We start from the raw sequence: 19,575 nt of genomic DNA on the forward strand, positions 1-19,575 counted from the left end.
TCTACAAGTTGTAAGCAGTTTGGTCAAAAAGTGAGTTTCTCCTCTCAGATTTCCTTTGAGTAATTTTCAGAGGCCTTAAAGAGGCAAAACTGTGCAGCATTTCACAAGAAACAATGAAAGATTGGAAAATAGACTGATAAAGAACAGTTCTGTGTTTTAGAAACCGCGATCTTTGTACATAAACTTGAGATGAACTCAGGTTTTATCTGTTGGCTGGCGTCAGTGTGTGTTTTAAGAGGCCTGCTATTCAATTTTGGAAGCGGTAGCAGGTTCCAATCATGTGATTTGAGTTTTTGGTGGTGCTGCTCTTTTGTTTTTATTACATTATGAATTGTGCATTGAAGCCCATGTCTGCGTATTACTCTTTGCACCAATGCTGTGGATTGCCAACACTGTATGTCATGCAAATATGCATTATATCAATATTTTTTAAATAGGCTAATCATCAACAAACTATCACTACTTTAATCAGTGCGCTGCTTTACTCTGCTGAGTCACTCATGTAGAAAGACAACTTCTGGGTTTATTCAGCAATATTATCCATAACTCCCTAAACCTGCATGTTTGTTGATTTCTACAGCTCATAAGTCTGTGTTTAGAGTTTTTTTTTTTTTCAAAGGCCACCAGACGTTACAATTTGACAAAAACAGACAGGCCAGAGGGGATTTAGAGTAACCTGTTTCATAAGGGTTCTAGATAATCTCCTCTTCTGAGAGGAAAGCCATGCATCCAGCACTATGCAGCATTCCCAAAAATGATCACATCAGACGCATTCTGTGTGTAAGAAACCAAAAACACAATATGTCAGCCTTCTTTAAGTCAATACTGCATTAGTGCTCCATGTAGTGAAATACCAAGGCTAATCTTTACACGACTTTGACTGTAAGCTACTCACCGATTTGTATTGTAAGATGTAATTATATTGAAAAGTAATCAAATATACAAAAGTAATAAACATGATGAAATAATATGGTTATATACATGATGTAAACAAGTCTCTCAGTGCTAGGAAATGATGTTCTTGATCGCACCTTTCCCTTCTATTCAGAATGTTTTGTTCTTTGGTGTGTTCATTCTCGGTGTGTGTGTGTGTGTGTGTGTGTGTGTGTGTGTGTGTGTGTGTGTGTGTGTGTGTGTGTTCAAAGTAGAATGACTGCCAAGATACAAATTTATATAAAGCAGATTCATGAGAGCACAGTGCTGCGAGTAAAATCAGGAGTGAGTAGAGGTGAAATGTGTGACGCTGATTGAAAGCAGATAAGTGTGTGTGTGTGTGTGTGTGTCCGTCCGTGGGGGCTCCTTGCTATGTTTGATGTCACAGGATGAAAAGAGTTCACAAATAACATGCTTTTAACCGCATCAGCCGGAGGCAACAGAAATAGACACAGATCCCCCACAGCCACATTTCCTTATCATCATTCTTTTGGTCTGTTTTTTTTTCTGTCGATGACATTTGTTTTTGCAGGTACAGCAGGTTATTTTCAGCACGCGGAGGGAGGGAGGGAGGGAGGGAGGGGGAGGAGGGACTGTCTACATAAATCATCCCTGAGCAGAGAGACATGTTGTGCTGGAGCTGACCCAGAAAAAAAAAAGTGAAACATTTTCCCCTCATCTGGAGAAACTTTCAACTACAAACTCTCGCGGTGCTTTGCGTGTTCACGCTCCATCTCTCTCCGTGAAAAAAAGAGAAAGACTCGCATCACAGGCTCAGCTGACGCGACGCTGGGAGCTCGCGGGCACAAAAAAGAGGTGAGCAATTGTCGTTTTTTCTTTACTCGTCTTTAACATTATTAACAAGAAATCTATGAAGTAACCTAACACGTCTCTCCTCCGCGGTAGCAACGTGTTTCTGCACGCACCTTTGCTCAATGCGGTGCATTTGACACCTAGACCCCGCTGTCCACTGATAGCGTCTATTGATAAATCCACGGGCTGCGCGGAAGCTCGCTCTTTTTTTGTTTTGTTGCTGCTCTGCGTTTGTCTCCACGTAAAATTTAAACGGCTTCACGCGACGCTTTAAATGAACCGAGCCGCGTGCCCCCCAAAAAAGCCTCCCGGTGTGAAGGAACAGCCCGTTCACGCGGCGCCGCTCTCCCAGTCAAAGGCGACATTGTGTTCGGTCTGGCATCTGCTGGCGGCTGCTGCGGACAGGACGGTGTGATTCATCCTCGGTCGGGTCAGCAGAGACGGCTCGGCTGCCTCCGCTGTAGGTCTGACAGCGACACGCTGATGTGGCGCTAAACTAACTAACCAGGTATACGATATTTTCATTTAGAGCTCGCAGCGGGACGTTTAATCACATTGAGACTTGTTGACGCGATGCTGGCGCTGCGAGTGGAAAAGTCCAAAAATATTCATGTCAAAAAAAAAAGTCGCGTGTTAAGCATTTCCTCTATATCCCCAGATATTGATCTAATGCTTCAAACTACCGTCCATATATCTGCCGTAGACAGAGGAAGTGGTCTTTAAAAAAAACTCTGCATTTAAATAGCTAAATAGCTCCATGCGTAAACGTGTTATTATAATAAATACATTATTTTATTATAGGTGGTCGAGGTGTTTCTATACTGTAGTTGAGTATTTACATTTCTATCAATGCATCACAGTTTTTAAAATCATCACGCCTTGTAGAAGACACAATCTTAATTTCTAAGGGTCTCTGTTTAGTTGAGGTGGAGTTGCAGTTTAACCTGAAGTAGAAATACTTAAGTAAACGACCTCTAAATTGTAGGCTACTCTGAACTAGAGTGCTTTCTTTTCTCCCGACTCTTATTGGAATAAATTCACTTCTCACATCCCACCGAGGACAGACCGTTTGAATGTTTTCTGCCCCCGGTATGCCCGATTTATTGTTCTTTATAGCACAGCAGTGGATTCGTTGGTGTGCAGAGAGGAAGAGGAAGTGTGTGTGTGTGTGTGTGTGTGTGTGTGTGTGTGTGTGTGTGTGTGTGTGTGTGTGTGTGTAGCCTGCCGCCTCCCGCCTCTGGAGAGGCCAGTGATGACTTTCCATGTCAATGGTCCCCTCTCAGCTCCAGGAAAGAGGAAATAATGTGAGCACTGCTGCAGGAGAGCTGCACATTTAGAAGAGTGTCGGAATGAAAACAGTGACGCCCTGCGACTTTTAAAGTGCAGCGGAAGGAGATGATAGAGTGGAGACAGAGTGGAATTAAGAAACATGAATTATGATTGAGGTAAGGCAGAGGTAGAAAAAGACACGGGCCATCTTCCTGCAGCTCTCTGTAGAGCTATTTAGTGCATTGCATGAGCACAGTGAGCTTCACTGTCTTTTTTTCTACATGCAGAACGTATCTTCTTGGTTAGTTTTGGGATTTGGCCCTCTTTCAAAGACCGCTAACATTGAGGCTTTTATTACTTGCTCGGTATTAAAGTTTGCCGATGCCGTACCGTAATCCATAGGAAGCCTGGTATGGGTACAGCGGGATACTTGTGCAATGCAAAAAGTTATTACTTCACGGTATGCAGAGCCCCCTGGCATGCACACATTTGACAACCACTTGTGATTTTACTGCCGGGAGGGAGTGGGAGTTAAGTCAACGCAGAGAGGTGAAGGAGAAATGCAGTAGAAGCCAATAAACTGTCAAACTTGCTCTTATTGCTCTTGTTTTCAGGCTCTTAACAGAAAAGCAAGAATACCACATAACATCTTTCTACTTATCTGTATGCTGTTGTAAGTGTGAAACTCTACCTCGAAAAATGAGAAACAAGGAATTTGATTTAGCAACGCTTAAATGATCTCCGAAGCGTTGGTCCGCAGCCTTTGTCTATTATTCTACTTGATGTGTAAGTTGGTTTGTCATTTTAAGTGCATTTGTTCTCTTCTCTGCGTTTCTGTGTTAAGTGTGCTTACAAGCTTACCAAAAAAAAAAAATCCAATTTAAAAGGAATAATGTCTGTTTTTAAAGTGCTTTTGGTGTTGAAATGCTAGCCGGTGATTAGACCAGCCCATATTTGGTTATCTAACAGTGAGAGAGATTGAATGTGTAACGGTGGTTCTCTCTCTGTGTGTGTGTGTGTGTGTGTGTGTGTGTGTGTGTGTGTGTGTGTGTGTGTGTGTGTGTGTGTGTGTGTGTGTGTGTGTGTGTGTGTGTGCGCGCAGGTTGCAGCAGGCATGGAGCAGAGGTGAGGGTTCATTCACGGATGGCCAGTTCCACTCCTGAAGAGCACATTCCTGCAGCACAGCGGCGTCACGATGAGCCCACCCGCCTCCGCTTCAGTCGCCATCTATCTACCCATCTATCGCCATGGTGAGAGAGAGAGCTGCCGGACCCTGACTCTGTTGCTGTGGTGATCCTGTAGCAGAGCAACAGTCACTATGGGAACGTCCAGGATGTTCCGTATTTTCGTGGTCCTGGGCTCGGCCTTCATGATCCTTCTGATCATCATCTACTGGGACGACGTGGGAGCCTCCCACCTGTACTTGCACACTCCCGTCTCGCCGGGCCCCAAAATCCCACACCCCCCTCCTCCTCCTCATCATCATCAGCCTCAAACCTCCCGGACCCCGTCCTTCCTGTCCGACATCGACGCCTTCGTGAACCAGTTCCTGGAGCCGGGAACCGGCGAGCCCACAGACCCCGCCCCCGCTGACACAAGCAACCAATCGGAGAAAGCAGAGGAGCGGTATGTACCGCGGCGGGAGTGGAAGATCCACCTGACTCCAGTGGCAGCCGAGCTCCGTGAGAGACAGGTGACTATCTGAAGTTATCATCATTACCTTTAATAGTACTGTTAGGAGTCAATGTTTATTGAATGCCTAAGCCTTTTTCACATAGCAAGAAAATCACAGGCGTAAATAATACAATTCATGAATAATATTTAAGTATGCCAGTGAGCGAGCTGCATGCTGGCTCACATAAGTTGAAACTAAACTGAACCAAATATTTTTTTATGTTGTGTTTTCTATATTGGTGACAATGCAATAATTGTGTTTCACTATAAATACAAAAAATGTTATACCTTACTTTGAGATGGATGATCCTGTTTTGCCTACATAAGTTAAATTCTCAAATGCCGAATCTGTCTTAACACGAGCAGACTTACACGAAATTACCAAATTTCCATTTAAAGACCCACGGCCAACACCCACACAGGTGTTTTCACTTATTTGACCTAATTTGACCCGTTCTCTGGACACTGTTTGATTGACATCTCTCCGACTCATTTGAATCCTTCTTATTGGCTCGTGTAGTTTTGTGACTTCATGTAAGTCCAACAGAGCTCCACCCAATGTTCAGGTCTGATCAGTCAGAATACGTGAAACCCCCTGCGCGGCTGTACGGGGCCTTAAAGTCAGGAACTATCCAAAGAAGAAGTGAACAAAGATATTGTTTTAATTGCTAATAATTCATGCGTCTGTGCTTGACCAAATGGTACGACCAGGATCAGCGGCGGAGGTTACTTCAGGAGATGTGCGCCAATGACAGCGTGGTGTTTCCTGGCAAAAACCGCTCCTTTGACGACATTCCCAACAGGGAGCTGGACCACCTGATCGTGGACGACAGGCACGGTGTCATCTACTGCTATGTTCCCAAGGTAAGCGGACACATTTAACACAGGGTTTTAGTTTTGATAAGTATGTTTTTGTCCAATCCATACAACACACACACACACACACACACACAACTATAATGAATAGTGACTAGACCTTTACACATGCTCCCCCTCTTAGGTCGCGTGCAGTAACTGGAAGCGCATCATGATAGTTCTCAGTGAAAGCCTGCTGCGGGACGGCGTCCCCCAGAGAGACCCGCTGGCCATCCCCAGGGACCTGGTCCACAACAGCAGCATGCACTTTACCTTCAACAAGTTCTGGAAACGATACGGCAAGTTTGCGAGGCACCTCATGAAGGTTTGTATAATTACTATTCCATATATCACATCTGCTAGCTTTAATTCAGTCTTAGTGATTCTGTACATCCCACACAAGGACATCAGTTTTAGGTTTAGTGGAAGTGAAACCCAACCTGTCGCGGTGTGCTTGTTGCTACAATAATAATAATAATAATAATAATAATAATAATAGTAAAAAAGTGAACATTCACCACACAGTGATCCGTTGTTTCTTTAAGCTATAGAGTCCTCTGTCATCTCTTTAAGCCTGTTAGTAGTTGCTCTATTTATTATTTCCAATTGCCTCCATCTCAATAAATTGTCGATTATGTGTGTGATGATAATATGTTATGTGTTAATATACGTTTTATTCACTTTTGAAGGTGAAGCTGAAGAAATACACCAAGTTCATTTTTGTGCGGGACCCCTTTGTGCGCCTCATCTCCGCCTACCGGAATAAATTTGAGCTGCGCAACGAGGACTTCTATCGGCGCTTCGCACAGGTCATGCTGCGCCGCTACGCCAACCAGCCGACGCCTCCGGCCTCCGTGGACGAGGCGTTCGGCGGGGGCATCCACCCCTCCTTCTCCAACTTCCTCCAGTACCTCCTGGACCCTCAGACGGAGAAGGAGATGCCCTTCAACGAGCACTGGCGGCAGGTGTACCGGCTGTGCCACCCGTGCCAGATTCAGTACGACTTTGTGGGCCACCTGGAGACGGCGGAGGAGGACGCCGAGCACCTCCTGCGCCAGCTGCGGGTGGACAACGTGGTGGAGTTCCCCACCTCCCACAGGAACCTCACGGCCAGCACCTGGGAGTCCGATTGGTTCAGCACGGTGTCTGCCGAGGCTCGGAGAGAACTCTACAAGCTGTACGAACCCGACTTCAGGCTCTTTGGCTACGACAGACCAGACTCCATCCTCAATGAGTGACCCACGTTTCTACCAAACTCACCCAGACACACACACACACACACACACACACACACACACACACACACACACACACACACACACACACACACCTTTTTTATGTAATGAAATAATGCTACACTCCAACAACAGTGACACCTCCCCTTGTTCTGGGGTTTGCAGATGTATCCTCCAGTCTTGTGTGTGTGTGTGTGTGTGTGTGTGTGTGTGTGTCCTACACTGAATGTGCACATCGTTAAGGACACTCGCTGCTCTAAAGAAGCACACTAACGAGGTGAATCCAGGTTAATAGCCATTATCAACCGTTTTCTTTATAAATCACAAAGATAACAAGAAGCACACGAGTCGGAGTGAGTCGGTTGACATCGTGCAAACAGCGTGTGTCCCTAACGCGTCGTACATTCAAATGTAGTCCTCATCCCAAAACTCCACTCCCAACGTTGATGTCACGCCGCGCCCGTCACTCGTGACGTCACGGTTGAGTCGTGACGCACTGCGACGGCGACGCAGGCTTTTGTAGCAGGACGGCGAGTTGATGTCACAGAGCCATACATGTTGGCGATGTCACGCAAACCCTTTTGGTCGTGACGCCGACACGGATGCAATGAACAGGGAAATGTGGGCGCCGAGCGAAAGCGAGGTGTTTGTAGGTTAGTTTTTAGAGCGTTAGCGGTCGTGTAATTATTTCACATTGTGTAAGTGCAATGTTTAGGTGGAGGACGAAAGGGATTTTTTTTTTTAATGTGTGTTTTAAAAAGACGAAGATCTATTGACATCAGAGACAGGTAGACTTCTTTTATACACACAGACGAAGCGGATACTCGTATGTTACATGACACGTTTCGCACCACCTTATTACATTAATAGATTCATTTCAGACAACATGTTAGCAGCTTGCTCCGTTTGACCGGCTTTCAAAGCATGATATCATCTCATCGTATCGAAGCACAGCAGTTCCAGTGAACGTTGGCCTGCACGTCTGGATTTGTCTCAGCTCGTCTAATGAGGCAGAAAACTGGAGTTTCTACATTCAATTCATTTCATCTCAGCTGGATGTGCAGAGGTGAGCCTCTGTGCATTTTCCAAAGGGAACATGATCTTTTAATGCTTGTTGTGTTGCCATGACGCCGTTATCATCAGTGTTTGATCACACTGCAGTTATTAACGCTGGCCTACATCGGGTAACCCTGGAGACTGCAGCAGTGTGGTTTCACGGGCAGCGCTTTCGTGGGACGCACAGTATGTTGGAGCGAGGAGCCGTGCACATAATGTGAAGCCAACACGGAGTGTTTTTTTTTTAGTATTTGCCGTGGAGATCCATCACTCCAAGTTGTGTTGATGCAAAATGAGGCTATGCCAGTATTAATGTCAGACTTAGTGAAGGGGGTTAAGAGTGGGGATCGGGCTGCATGTTTTCTATGAGGAGATAAGACAGTGCCTTTTGGTTGCAAAAGTTTACACAGCAAAAAAAAAAAAAAAAAAAAGTATTTTTGTAGAAGGACTTAATTTTTACTTTGAACACGATGCAGTGAGAACTGTATGAAGCCACACGGTATATTTGATATACCGGGCCTTGTTTATCTCGTTATTCTTTGGAGAGAATAGGAAACAGCAGAAATGCTGAACTGTCTTCATGGGAATTTGTACAATTAAATGATTCTGCGAGGACTCTCTCTGTGTGCTTGTGTCCAGTGGATTGCGTTCTTTGTGTCATTTAACACGGGATTACTGTGTGGTTTGTACTGTATGTGATTATTCTGCATTCACTAAGCTGTATGTGTCCACACTATGGACTCATCGTCGTCTCAATGCCTTCTGGTTTATTTGTTTCGTTAGTTTGGGGCTGTTTTGACTCCTGAATGACTCGGTTCAGTGAGTTCTGGATAGGATGGAATTCATTCAGAGTCAATGAGTGGTTTTCCCAAAAGTCTGCCATCGTCGTTGTGTGTGTGTGTGTGTGTGTGTGTGTGTGTGTGTGTGTGTGTGTGTGTGTGTGTGTGTGTGTGTGTGTGTGTGTGTGTGTGTGTGTGTGTGTGTGTGTGTGTGTGTTTTTTCCCATGTAGGTCTAAATATTCACACAGAAAAGCAGGTCAATGCTCGGCACAACAAAATAAAGAAGAAAAGAAAACAGACCTAGTCGTCACACACTCCCACCTCACCAGTGTTTGGATTGTCAGGTTTTTATATCTCTTTTGTATTGTCGTTATGCTCTTTTTGTCGTATTTTCTTGTTTTACAGTCCTGATGTCAGACTTTTTGCTCTTGGCTGTATTTTCTGTAAAAGTGCGAACACAGTGAGATGGAATCATTTTGTAAAGGGAAAAGAAAACGGTTTATTTATCAGCAGAATAAAACCTGAATACATGCTGCTTTTGAAATGGGGAAAAATCAATCTTTGGGTGGTAAGAGATCTTTATGAAGATTACTTTGACTGGCGGCATGTTTTTTTTTTTTTTTATTGGTCCCCAGTGATCTGACGCTTCAACAGCCTGGATGCTGTGAAACGGCTTAAAGGTCTGTTGAAGCTGCAGTGCCACATCTTGTCCTACATTTTGACCTCATGCCAAATCCTACATTAATTAGTGTCCCTGACCAAAACAATAATCTATTTTTGTGATTCCTCTTTTTGCTAAACATGTGTTAATATTTCATAAAGTTCCCTCTCTCATGTTTGGGGAAAATGCAAAGTGTTCATTCAGTTTCATCAGTGTTATGGTGTCATGCATCATCTGGTCTTCGTTAAAGAGAAATAAAGGTTGTGGGGCATGATGGGATATGTATGAATCTATTCTTATGAATTAGGATTTCTATCTCAGCACGTTATATGATATAGATTTGACATTAATATAATAATGTGATAATATAATATATTAAAGATAATAATGGCACAAGGATGTCCCCTAAAATAATTAGTTTTATTATTGTCTCGACACCATGAAGCAGGATTGTCCCTTTGTGTAGCGAGGACTGACATGAAAGCCCTGTGGAAATGGGGGAGGGTAATATTCCTTATCAGTGCAACAGGAAAGGAAAACTGCACCCACAGAAATGCAAACAGGAAATGTGGAAAATGTTATCGAAATCAAGGCAAGTTTATTTGTATAGCACATTTCAAAAACAAGGCAATTCAAAGTGCTTCACATAAAACCATTAAAAGCATCAAAACATAATGCAAAAGAAAAGGAGATTTAAAAACAAGAACATTCATTGAAACATTAAAAACAGTCATTAAAACACTAAAAAGCTAAAAACAGTGCAGTTTAAGAAATAAAATACAGTAGTTGTAAAATGCAGAAATTGATTAAAATCCTTGAATCTGGTTCAATCAAAGGCAGCAGCAAACAGAAAAGTCTTCAGTCTGGATTTAAAGGAGCTGAGGGTCTCAGCAGACCTGCAGCTTTCTGGGACTTTGTTCCAGATATGTGGAGCAGAAGAACTGAACGCTGTTTCTCCATGTTTAGTCCTGACTCTGGGAACAGAAAGTAGACCGGTCCCAGACGACCTAAGGGGTCGGGATGGTTCATAAGGTAGCAGCAGATCAGAGATGTATTTTGGCCCTAAAGCATTCAGTGCTTTATAAACCAACAGCAGGATCAAGGAAACCTCTAGATGTTTATGCCTGAAACGTTAACATGCCAACCTTCCACGCACATACCGTCTTCACCACACATTCCTGACGGTATATGTGCACAATGTGTTTCACATGTGAAACAGCCGCCATCACAAACCTGATGGATCAAAGAGAACTTGGGATAACTCAAAAACACAGAATCTGAGGAGAGGAACCAGTTAGTTACTACACAATTGTCCATGGCGTCCTCGAGGTTGGAGCGTTGGTATTACTTCCAAATCTTCAAGGAATGAGTTGAGCGCCAGACAGCAGAATACTCGTACTTCTACCCGGTCGCTTTAAGAACATTTTGAGTCAGTTGGAGAGATAGCCTGCTACACAATGCACAACATAAGCAAAACCCAAACAATTTATCAAGTTTCATCAGCTGTATTTTACACAAATATAAGTAATCAAATCCAAAGTGTATGTTTCATACTAAAATACACACAAAATGTCCATTAAATCAAAAGAAACACAATTTCAGATGTGAAAATCAAATGTACCTTGAGTAATTAAATTAAATGAATAATAAATAAATGCGTGCGTGCGTGCCCTTTCCAATCGAAATGAATATAATTCAGTTAAAGGTTTGTGGGTATGAAGAAAGGCAGTTAATTAACATCCCATGCAGTTCAGTGTGTGTGTGTGTGTGTGTGTGTGTGTGTGTGTGTGTGTAAATGAAAGCAGTTCATAACAATTCAGTTCAGTGCGTGTGGTTTTTGAGGGAAAAGAAGGAGAAGCCTGCAGAGTTGCATTAGAGGGAACTTTGCCAAACGAAGGCTAGGGGCCCACAGTTGCATCCAAGCAGGTCCAAGCTGTAGCTGAACCAGATTCTTTGTAAACCACCTGCTCCCGGGATCAGCACACCTCCACCAAGGCCTTGTCATCCAAGAAAGTTCACGAAACCCAGCCGGTTCTTGCTTCTCAGTTTAGTTTTGTATACATCAACTATTTCGTTTTTTAAGCAAAAGATGTCCAGAAACTGAATAATACTTCAATTATCTCCTCCTTTAGATGATTTCCCCTTCCCCCGGCTCACAGGTGTGTCTCATTTATCTCCTCTTTTTCCATTTTCTGTACCTTTAATTCAGCCTGGACTGACACAAACGTGTATCTCAAACTATCAGAAAATGAATTTGTACAACTAAATGAAATCACATTAAACACACTGAAAACCAGCATCATAACAAGAAGACAGCTACCATCCTCAGTGATGCTGTTAACAGCAATGTTAAGTCTTCACATAAACAGAAACACGTGGTCAGTTTTGCCTGTTTTATTTATTTTAAAGTTTTTACTGAAGGTGAGGTTGACATGAGAGCACTTAAAATCATCCCTCCAGTGGTCACAGTGAGGAACTGCATTACATTTGTGGCTAAAACACAATGTTAATATCAGTACAAACATTATTAGTAAAACCAATTAGTGTGATTACTACAAATAAGAGTATTATACAATTGGAATTCCTGCACTAATGCTTTTATAGTCATCATGTTAGTACCAGAGTTAATAATACATGTATTAATTGCAGGTATTTGTGTCACAGCTGACATGAGTCAATTTAATAGAATTAACTCTTGACTTACAAGAGACAACAGATGACCTATTGCTGCGTTATGTTGGGCCTCCAGTTTATTTTCATTCACATGATACTATAGTAATAAGGGAGGGAGACACACTTTCAAGTACACTTTAAAAGCAAAACATAGTTCAGTCAATAAAAAAGAAATTAAAATGAATCCAATACATATTTCTGTGACATCCAGACATTGTACTTCATGCAGTTTCACAACTATAGTTCAGTTAGCACCATGTTTTAGCACCACATATGAAACTCAACAACAGTCCACGATATTCTGTGAACTCACTAAGTGAAGTTTTCTTACCAGAGCCGGTTACATAAAACACTGCTTAGTTTCTTCATTACCGAGCGAGAGTACGGAATATTCAACTTCTCTCAATTTAAATGTTTCTCTCACTGATTGTAAACATATTGCAAATTCTGCATGACAAAACTGATTTGAATTGATTTACAAAGGAACATTAAGAGCCCATGTTTGGAAATAGACCTAATAGCTTTTTGGTTGAGAATTAGATGAGAGAATTGATGCGCTATCTATACTAGTATGCTAAATATGAAGTTAGAGGTAACTGTTAGTTACCAGCTGCGACAGTGTGTAGCTAGTGTTGTTTTCACCGTGTGAGTCTGTGTGTTTGTGTCATCATGGCAAATTGTGGTCCTGGAGACGCTGACTGAGGCGGTTTTGAGTACTTTTTATATATGCGTCTGTCTGTGAACAGATTTTGTCATCGTGATAATACCTTCACGACCGTGCAAGATGCTGTCACAAAACTTTACAGGTGTGTAATTAAGATAGAAATGGGTTTGAAGATGGGTGTAGGTAGTAGGGGGGTAGGAAGTAAGGAAGGCCCCCCCACCTGGCCCAATTTGGCATCGCGACTGGTGTGATCCCATCGCAAGATGTTCTCTACTTCAGCTTAGCATTAAGACTGGAAACAGGAGGAAACAACATGCCTGGCTCGATCTGAAGGCTGCAAACCTACTTGCATCTGCACGAATTCAATATCTATATCTTTTTTGTTTAATTCCTGCAAAACCAAAAAGTAAATGTCAAGTTGTCTCTGTTCCGGGGCAAGAACTACAAATGAATTAGTGAGCTTTAGAGGTGCTGGTAGATTTTGTTACCCGTGGACAGATCCAGGCTAGCTGTTTGGTGATTTCCAGGTATTATGCTGAGCTAAGCTAACTGGCTGCTGGTTACCAGTAGATGTGAGAGTGGTATCAATCTCGTCATCTAACTCTCGGCAAGAGAAGAAATGATTATATTTCAAAAATGTTGAACTATTACATTTTCTATTAGGTTGATGAGCGTTTCTTCACATTTTCTCAAAGAGGTATTGCTTGTTCTCCGGTAACCATTTTGATTCTAGCACCACTGTGGAGCAAGCTGAAACGCTTTTTTAAAATCTAAATATAGAATATAGAAACTATTTTACATTGAATTGCATTCTGCTGCCATGTCAGTTCACTTTGTTTGCTTTCCATCCAACTGAGCTCGACAGTCTCATCCTCGGCCGTGCCCTCCCTCTCTCACTCAGTTTCCCTCTAGGCTACCTTTGATGAGGTATCCATTGAAGGTGATGTAGACGTCTACGTCATCACTGTAAATCGCGTTCTCTCTCTCCCTCTTGTACAGACGGATCCACACCTCGTCCTTCAGCTTCAGCTCCAGCATCAGGCTCTGACTCTGCATGATGGAGCGGTCACTGGGCTGGGCGTACACGATGGCCTGCTCCGTGTCGTTGTGCATGATGTGCAGATACGTCTCTTTGAAGTTCCATGTGTGGATGTTGACGTTGAAGAAGTAGATCCCCGGGACTTGGCAGAGGAATTTCCCATCGAACATGTTGAAGTGGTCGTCAAGGTTGACGAAGACTGTGTCAAACACAAGCGCCTGGTAGGACTCCAGGCTGTGGAGGGATTTGCGACGGCCGACGGAGAAGGCAGAGTACTGGACTTTGCAGGGGTCTCCTGGGAGACCCGCCTGGCCCTTAGAGCCCTTTGAGCCCATGGCACCTCTGGAGCCTGGAGGGCCTTCTTGTCCAGCTTTACCTGGAGTTCCTCTGTCGCCACGTTCACCTTTGTCACCTGCGCAGAGAGATGTTAGTCAAACTGCTGTCAGAAATAAAGCCACATTTCCTTCCCTGGTTTAGTTCAATTCAAGATAAACATGTCTAGAAAAGGAGGTGAGTCCAATAAATTCCACTTAAAGAGAATCCGTGGGAGCTACTTTGACAAGCATACTCCAAGAACCCTGAAGTAGGCCCCTAAATCTTCCAAAAGCTCTGTCTGTTAGCATATGTGAACTATTAAAGCAGCAAAAGACAGGCTATTTGGCCATATATGGTGGGCAAACTGCATCAACCAAGACAAAAAGTGGTCTCAAGTACATGTACACGTATAGTATTTGGGGGCCTGCTAATGTATATAGTACCTTTGAGGATGGTCATGTTGATGTAGGTGCGGACCTCTGGCACATTGTTGAACCCTGCTGTGGGAGACTGCTCTCCGCTGCCCTCTGCTGGCTCCAGGTGATCACAGCAGTGCCTGCAGAGGACAGGAGGAACGTTTGGAGGAGGCACCAGGGCCACCAGGGAGCTGAGGGACAGGAGGGTGAGGACACCCAACATAGCTGTGCCTGCAGTAAGAACAGAGGAACATATCAGATGAATGGAAGTTTCAGTTACTCTTTAGCTTTGAAATCATTTCTGCTGGTGGATGTGGAAACACTGTGAATGATCTGGTTCAGTGTTTTCGTAAACTTAAATCTCACAATGACAATGCAAACAGGCTGATGTTTAGCATTGTTTAGCAGTATAACGTTATCCATGTTTACCATCTTAGTTTAGCATGCTAGCATGCTGACATTTGCTAAGTAGCACAAAAACACAGAGCAGCTGAAGCTGATGGTAATTGGTCATAAAGCAAACCACTGGACAGATTTAGATTTTGACCTGATGATGGCACTGGATGAAAAGTTAAGCGACCAACCCACATTGTCATCCATAGATCCATGCCTGGGTTGGGGCTTGAACAGTAAATTGAGTTGGAACTGCAGAGCTTTCAAAGGCCTTTGGTTAACAGATGTAAGTGGTCTTGGTGCAGAATATGGAGTTAAAAAGGTCTGAATACTGTATAAGACGAGGCAAAACAACGAAGAGCTTTAAAAGCAATTAAAATGTTTTTAAGTTAAAATTTTAAAAAGGAGAGTGGAGTTATAGATGAGGTACTGCTATGTTTTCAGGCACCACCGGTCTGATTTTGATTGATTGTTGATCAAACACAACTGAAAGACTTAATTCACTGAATAAGAATCATGCAGAATTTTACCTTTTCAATACATTTGAATGATTTAAGAGAAAATAAAAGAATCAGAAGTTCACATGGGGAAAGAGGAAATTCACCAGAAGCAAAGACTATTCCTCTCTATTTAGGAAACACTAGTACTAGTCAAAATATCAGTTGTTCAGCAGCTGCTCAGAAAATAAAACATGATGTGTCCTGGATGTCATTCCCAGAGCAGTGGAAAAGAGAAAGAGGAATCTTCAACCTTGAGCCAGAAAAAACATTTATCAACTTACAGAAAAGAAGAAAGTCAGGAATTGAGTGGGAACAAACTGATAAAGTGAAGCATTCTTACAAAAGAATAAACATATTTCTTCATGAGTTGAGCATGCATTCACACAGATTTTAAAATGCCAAGAGGTTTACTACTCTCATACATCCACAGGCACTCAAAATGTGCCTCAAAGACTCATTAATGCGCTTCTCATCCAAATCCCACAAGTGAGGAAAATGTCCAAATACAAAATAATGGGAGCGGGCATGGCTACAAGGACCATAAATCACATGAACAATTACCCTGCAGGCAGCCCATAATGTATCACCTTTTAGCTGAGGAAAGGTTGACTCATCACAACGCCTTATTTTATCCAGACAAAGTCAGTGGAGTGGCTTTTCTCATACAGAGGGCCAAGCTGAGGAGTTTTCAATGGTGATGGCTGTCTGCCAGACTCTCAGTGATCAGCCCGTTTTTGTGTACTGTAAGTAGAACATTGTGTACTGCTGTGTTTATACAGGACAGCTGTATCCATACTAACTATGGCCGACTCAGGAAAAGACCACAAACACAGATATTCTGAGTATTCAAAAACTTCATTGTCTGTTGTAATTTTTCTGTGACCAACAGACAAAACACAACTTATACCAATGCTGTTGTCTCGCACTGGAATTCTACAAGTGGACCAAAGGGTATTTGTGCTCTGTTACAGTGAGTTACCAGTTTATTAGGTACATACTTACACTCAATACAAGAGACACAAAATGACCACATAGAGACTCAAAATGACTACAAAGAGACACAAAATGACTACAAAGAGACACAAAATGACTACAAAGAGACTCAAAACGACTACAAAGTGGCACAAAAATGGCACTAAAAGATGCAAAACGACCACATAGAGACGCAAAATGACCACAGAGAGACACAAAATCTGTTAAGAGGAAAAGTGGGACTGAGTATACAGGGCCCTCATGTGAGGAGGAACCACAAAGATACTAGAATGAATAGCTGTGAATGCGGTATAGGACTGTCAACGAATATTCTAAATTTCAATATATATTCAAATATCAACAATCAATGGTTCAACAACAACCGTAATGATGGCAGAGAAGAGAGACACTGTGTCCTACCAGCAAGCGCTACGCTACGTCATGTAAACGAACCGCGTACCTATCAGCTGTACGCTGGAGACATGACCACTTTAAAGATGGCTGAGTAGTACTTGCTGTCTTCTGACGTTTGCGCATTCCAAACACAAGACACACGTTTTATATTGTGATATTTACTGGAAATGACATACAACATAACCAACAGCAAGTAGGAATCTTTGAGGCGATTTATTTAGTTGTTTTTTTATCGGATAGAGAACTCCTCATTTCCCTTCACAAATCAGTCATTCCTCCACTATTGTGGCCTTTAAAGAGAGCATCAGTAATACATAGAAACAGGGCGTCCAACAGAAGTTCCGCGCTGCGTCACTCGCGGCCAGTTAGGACGCAGCCTCTTGGAAATCATGTGCAAAAATACACATTCGAATAGTTAGAACCTCTGTGTTTTATCAGAACAATTATTAGAATGTCAGCGTTGGCAAATTTCGACAGTCCTAGGATGCGGGGAGGGGCCCATGGAGAATGCCTCACAGGGTCCAGAATTTTGTGCTACGCCCCTGAGACACATTAAACAACTCAGAGATGGACGACTATAAAGAGACACAAGACGACTGACAAAAAGATACAAAACAAGCACAGAGAGACACAAAGAGACAAACAAACAACGTAGCTGCGTTGTTTGTACGTGTTGTGTGTCTTTTTCAGTCTCGTGGGGCCCATTGTCTCGTAATTTGTCCATGCACACTTGCTGCAGCTCCACTTGCTCTCCTTGTAGGATGATTGTTTAGAAGACCGGTTTAGTGCTGTTGCATTCGTCGTAATTCAGATGACACAGTGTCATCCGTCCACATTTACTCACACTCACACTCACGATGGTGTGTCTCTGTGTTTCCAGCTGCTATAGTGCACTTTCAATCAAAACTGTTATTGTTGGTCCTAATGATGTTTTATCTGCTGTCATTCATCTTGCAGTGGAAACCTGATGCTTGAGATTCTGTTGGGACTTCCCGACTGAACCACAGATGGTCATTCAGGTTCACACACTGAACAGGGATACAGGCATTTATTACATAACTGGTTTTCTTGGAAACCACTTGAAATGGAAACTTGAGCATGAAATATAGGTTCCAAAAGGCTGGATTCTCATATATTTAGCTGTTGCCTAACTTAGCCTGCATCTTGATGTTTTTGATTTCTCTTGCTTTTCTCATTTTATATGAACACATGTATTGTATTAATCAAGTATACGCTTAAAATATGGCTTGAATCCTGTGTTTCTCTTTGTGGTCTCGTGCAGCCCGGCGTGCGGATTGCACGAGACCACCGCTCGAGCGCAAACGGACGCGCAACCAGACGTTCGTCGTTAAATCCCCGCAATGTTCCCGTTCGGCGCTCGTGCAAGCACACGACTGATAAGTGAGAAGTTTACCTGAATGAATCTCACCTCGTTCACGTCTCTGCAGCCGCTTCAGTCCGCCGGGGGAGTCAAGTCCTGAGTCAGCAGCCCTCTCTCTCTCTCTCTGTGAGATGTGCCATATAGATCCCTCCTAGTTTCATGCAGACTAAGGCAACAAGTGTCTGCCCATTTAGCCTATCTGACAATAACATCTGGGGTATGATAGTTGCAGCCTGCAAAAGATGGCCCGGTGACTTTAAACTGAAGACAGAAAACGGATTCTACTGTTGAAGATGATGCATTTTCTGTTATCTCAAATGAATAACGCCATCAGAAACTCTAGACCACCCTCCAGGATTCTAAAGTCTCTAAACTCCTGGTTGTTCCCCCCTGGGACTGCATTTCCTCTGTGCTGAATTCCTCCATTCCTCATTCCTTCCTATCTGCTGCAGCTGCAAATAGAGAGAGAGGGGGGAGGCTGCAATTTATATTTCCAGACCTGAATTAAGACTAATGTTCCGCCTAAGGTTTGATTTGGGGAGATGCAGGGAAATGTGATTATAGGGAGTATAAAGGATACATTGAGAGAGAAAGTTGGGAAGAGAAACATGCAGTTAAAGAGTAATGCATGAGAGGGGGAATCCCTGGGCCTCAAGGGTGTGTGTGTTTCAGGATACAACGGGCTTATCCTTTGATAATGAATCACTCACATAAACTCCAAAGGTAATCTCCATAATCCCAGATCAACTTCAGATGCAACACCAGTGATCCTGCTTCTTGGCGGATGAAAAGACTAAGTGTTGTTTGCTGTAGATCGAACATTATTAAAAATGGACGAATGAGAAACGCCTTGTTTGTTGGACTTGCTACCACTCGGCTTCATAGATGCTTCTATCATCCAACCTAGAGCACAACATGCTGAAGTTATGGACCAAAAGGCCAAGCAAATGAAAGGATTTTTTGTTTCTTGTGGTGTACATTTTTTTTTTTTATCTGTGGAATTTCTTAGTCTAATCTAAACAGGCCGTATTTTGAATGTTGTTTTTTAAGGCAGTGACTCCCAACCTTTTTACATTGTGGCCCTTTAAAGGAATAATTTAGAGGAAATACACTTATTTGTTTTCTCTTGTCTGGTAATATAGGCCTAGAGTTTAGCATAAAGGGTCGAAACAGCATCTGTTTGTCATCACACTTAGTTTTTTCTACTGATCAAAGTTGAACTTCACGCGAGATGCTAAGATGCTAAGATGCTAAAATGCTAAGATGCAAATATGAATTCGCCACTGTTAATTTTGCTCATCTGTGACCGTGCCCTTTTTTAAACCTTTGGACAGAGTCAAGCTAGCGGTTTCGGCCTGTTTCCAGTCTTTGTGCAAAGCTAAGCTAACTGCAGCTACTAATAGCTGCCAGCTATAGCTTCATATTTAGCGTAACGGTATCATTCTCAGCGAGTAAGGGTATGCTTCAGGAAAAATAACCCTAAATATACACACATACACATCCATTGACCCCATGTTGCAGTTGTTTGCAGT

At 42.8% G+C, this 19,575-nt stretch overlaps 2 protein-coding genes across 3 annotated transcripts; one reads left to right on the forward strand and one right to left on the reverse strand.

The window, feature by feature from the left end:
* Positions 1-1,687: 1,687 nt before the first annotated feature.
* On the forward strand, positions 1,688-9,555 carry chst12a (carbohydrate (chondroitin 4) sulfotransferase 12a). Its single transcript, XM_068718826.1, has 5 exons — positions 1,688-1,749; positions 4,118-4,708; positions 5,401-5,553; positions 5,690-5,869; positions 6,234-9,555. Exons 2-5 carry the CDS (start codon positions 4,334-4,336, stop codon positions 6,780-6,782), a joined length of 1,257 nt encoding a protein of 418 aa, XP_068574927.1. The 5' UTR covers positions 1,688-1,749; positions 4,118-4,333; the 3' UTR covers positions 6,783-9,555.
* A 2,100-nt stretch (positions 9,556-11,655) lies between these two features.
* c1qtnf6a (C1q and TNF related 6a) lies at positions 11,656-18,390 on the reverse strand. 2 transcript variants are annotated; one of them, XM_068719025.1, is made up of 3 exons: positions 18,077-18,390; positions 14,411-14,614; positions 11,656-14,064 (listed from the first exon to the last, which is right to left on the reverse strand). In XM_068719025.1, the coding sequence occupies exons 2-3, from the start codon at positions 14,604-14,606 to the stop codon at positions 13,511-13,513; spliced, it is 750 nt and encodes a 249-aa protein (XP_068575126.1). In that variant the 5' UTR covers positions 14,607-14,614; positions 18,077-18,390; the 3' UTR covers positions 11,656-13,510. The 2 variants fall into 2 exon arrangements, with proteins under 2 accessions (XP_068575126.1, XP_068575125.1); XM_068719024.1 differs by having other exon boundaries at positions 18,092-18,389.
* Between the last annotated feature and the right edge of the window lie 1,185 nt (positions 18,391-19,575).

Source organism: Cebidichthys violaceus, unplaced genomic scaffold, assembly GCF_023349555.1.
Source record: "Cebidichthys violaceus isolate CVI_PGR_0920_01 unplaced genomic scaffold, fCebVio1.0.p SCAF_23, whole genome shotgun sequence".
Lineage (NCBI taxonomy): Eukaryota > Metazoa > Chordata > Actinopteri > Perciformes > Stichaeidae > Cebidichthys > Cebidichthys violaceus.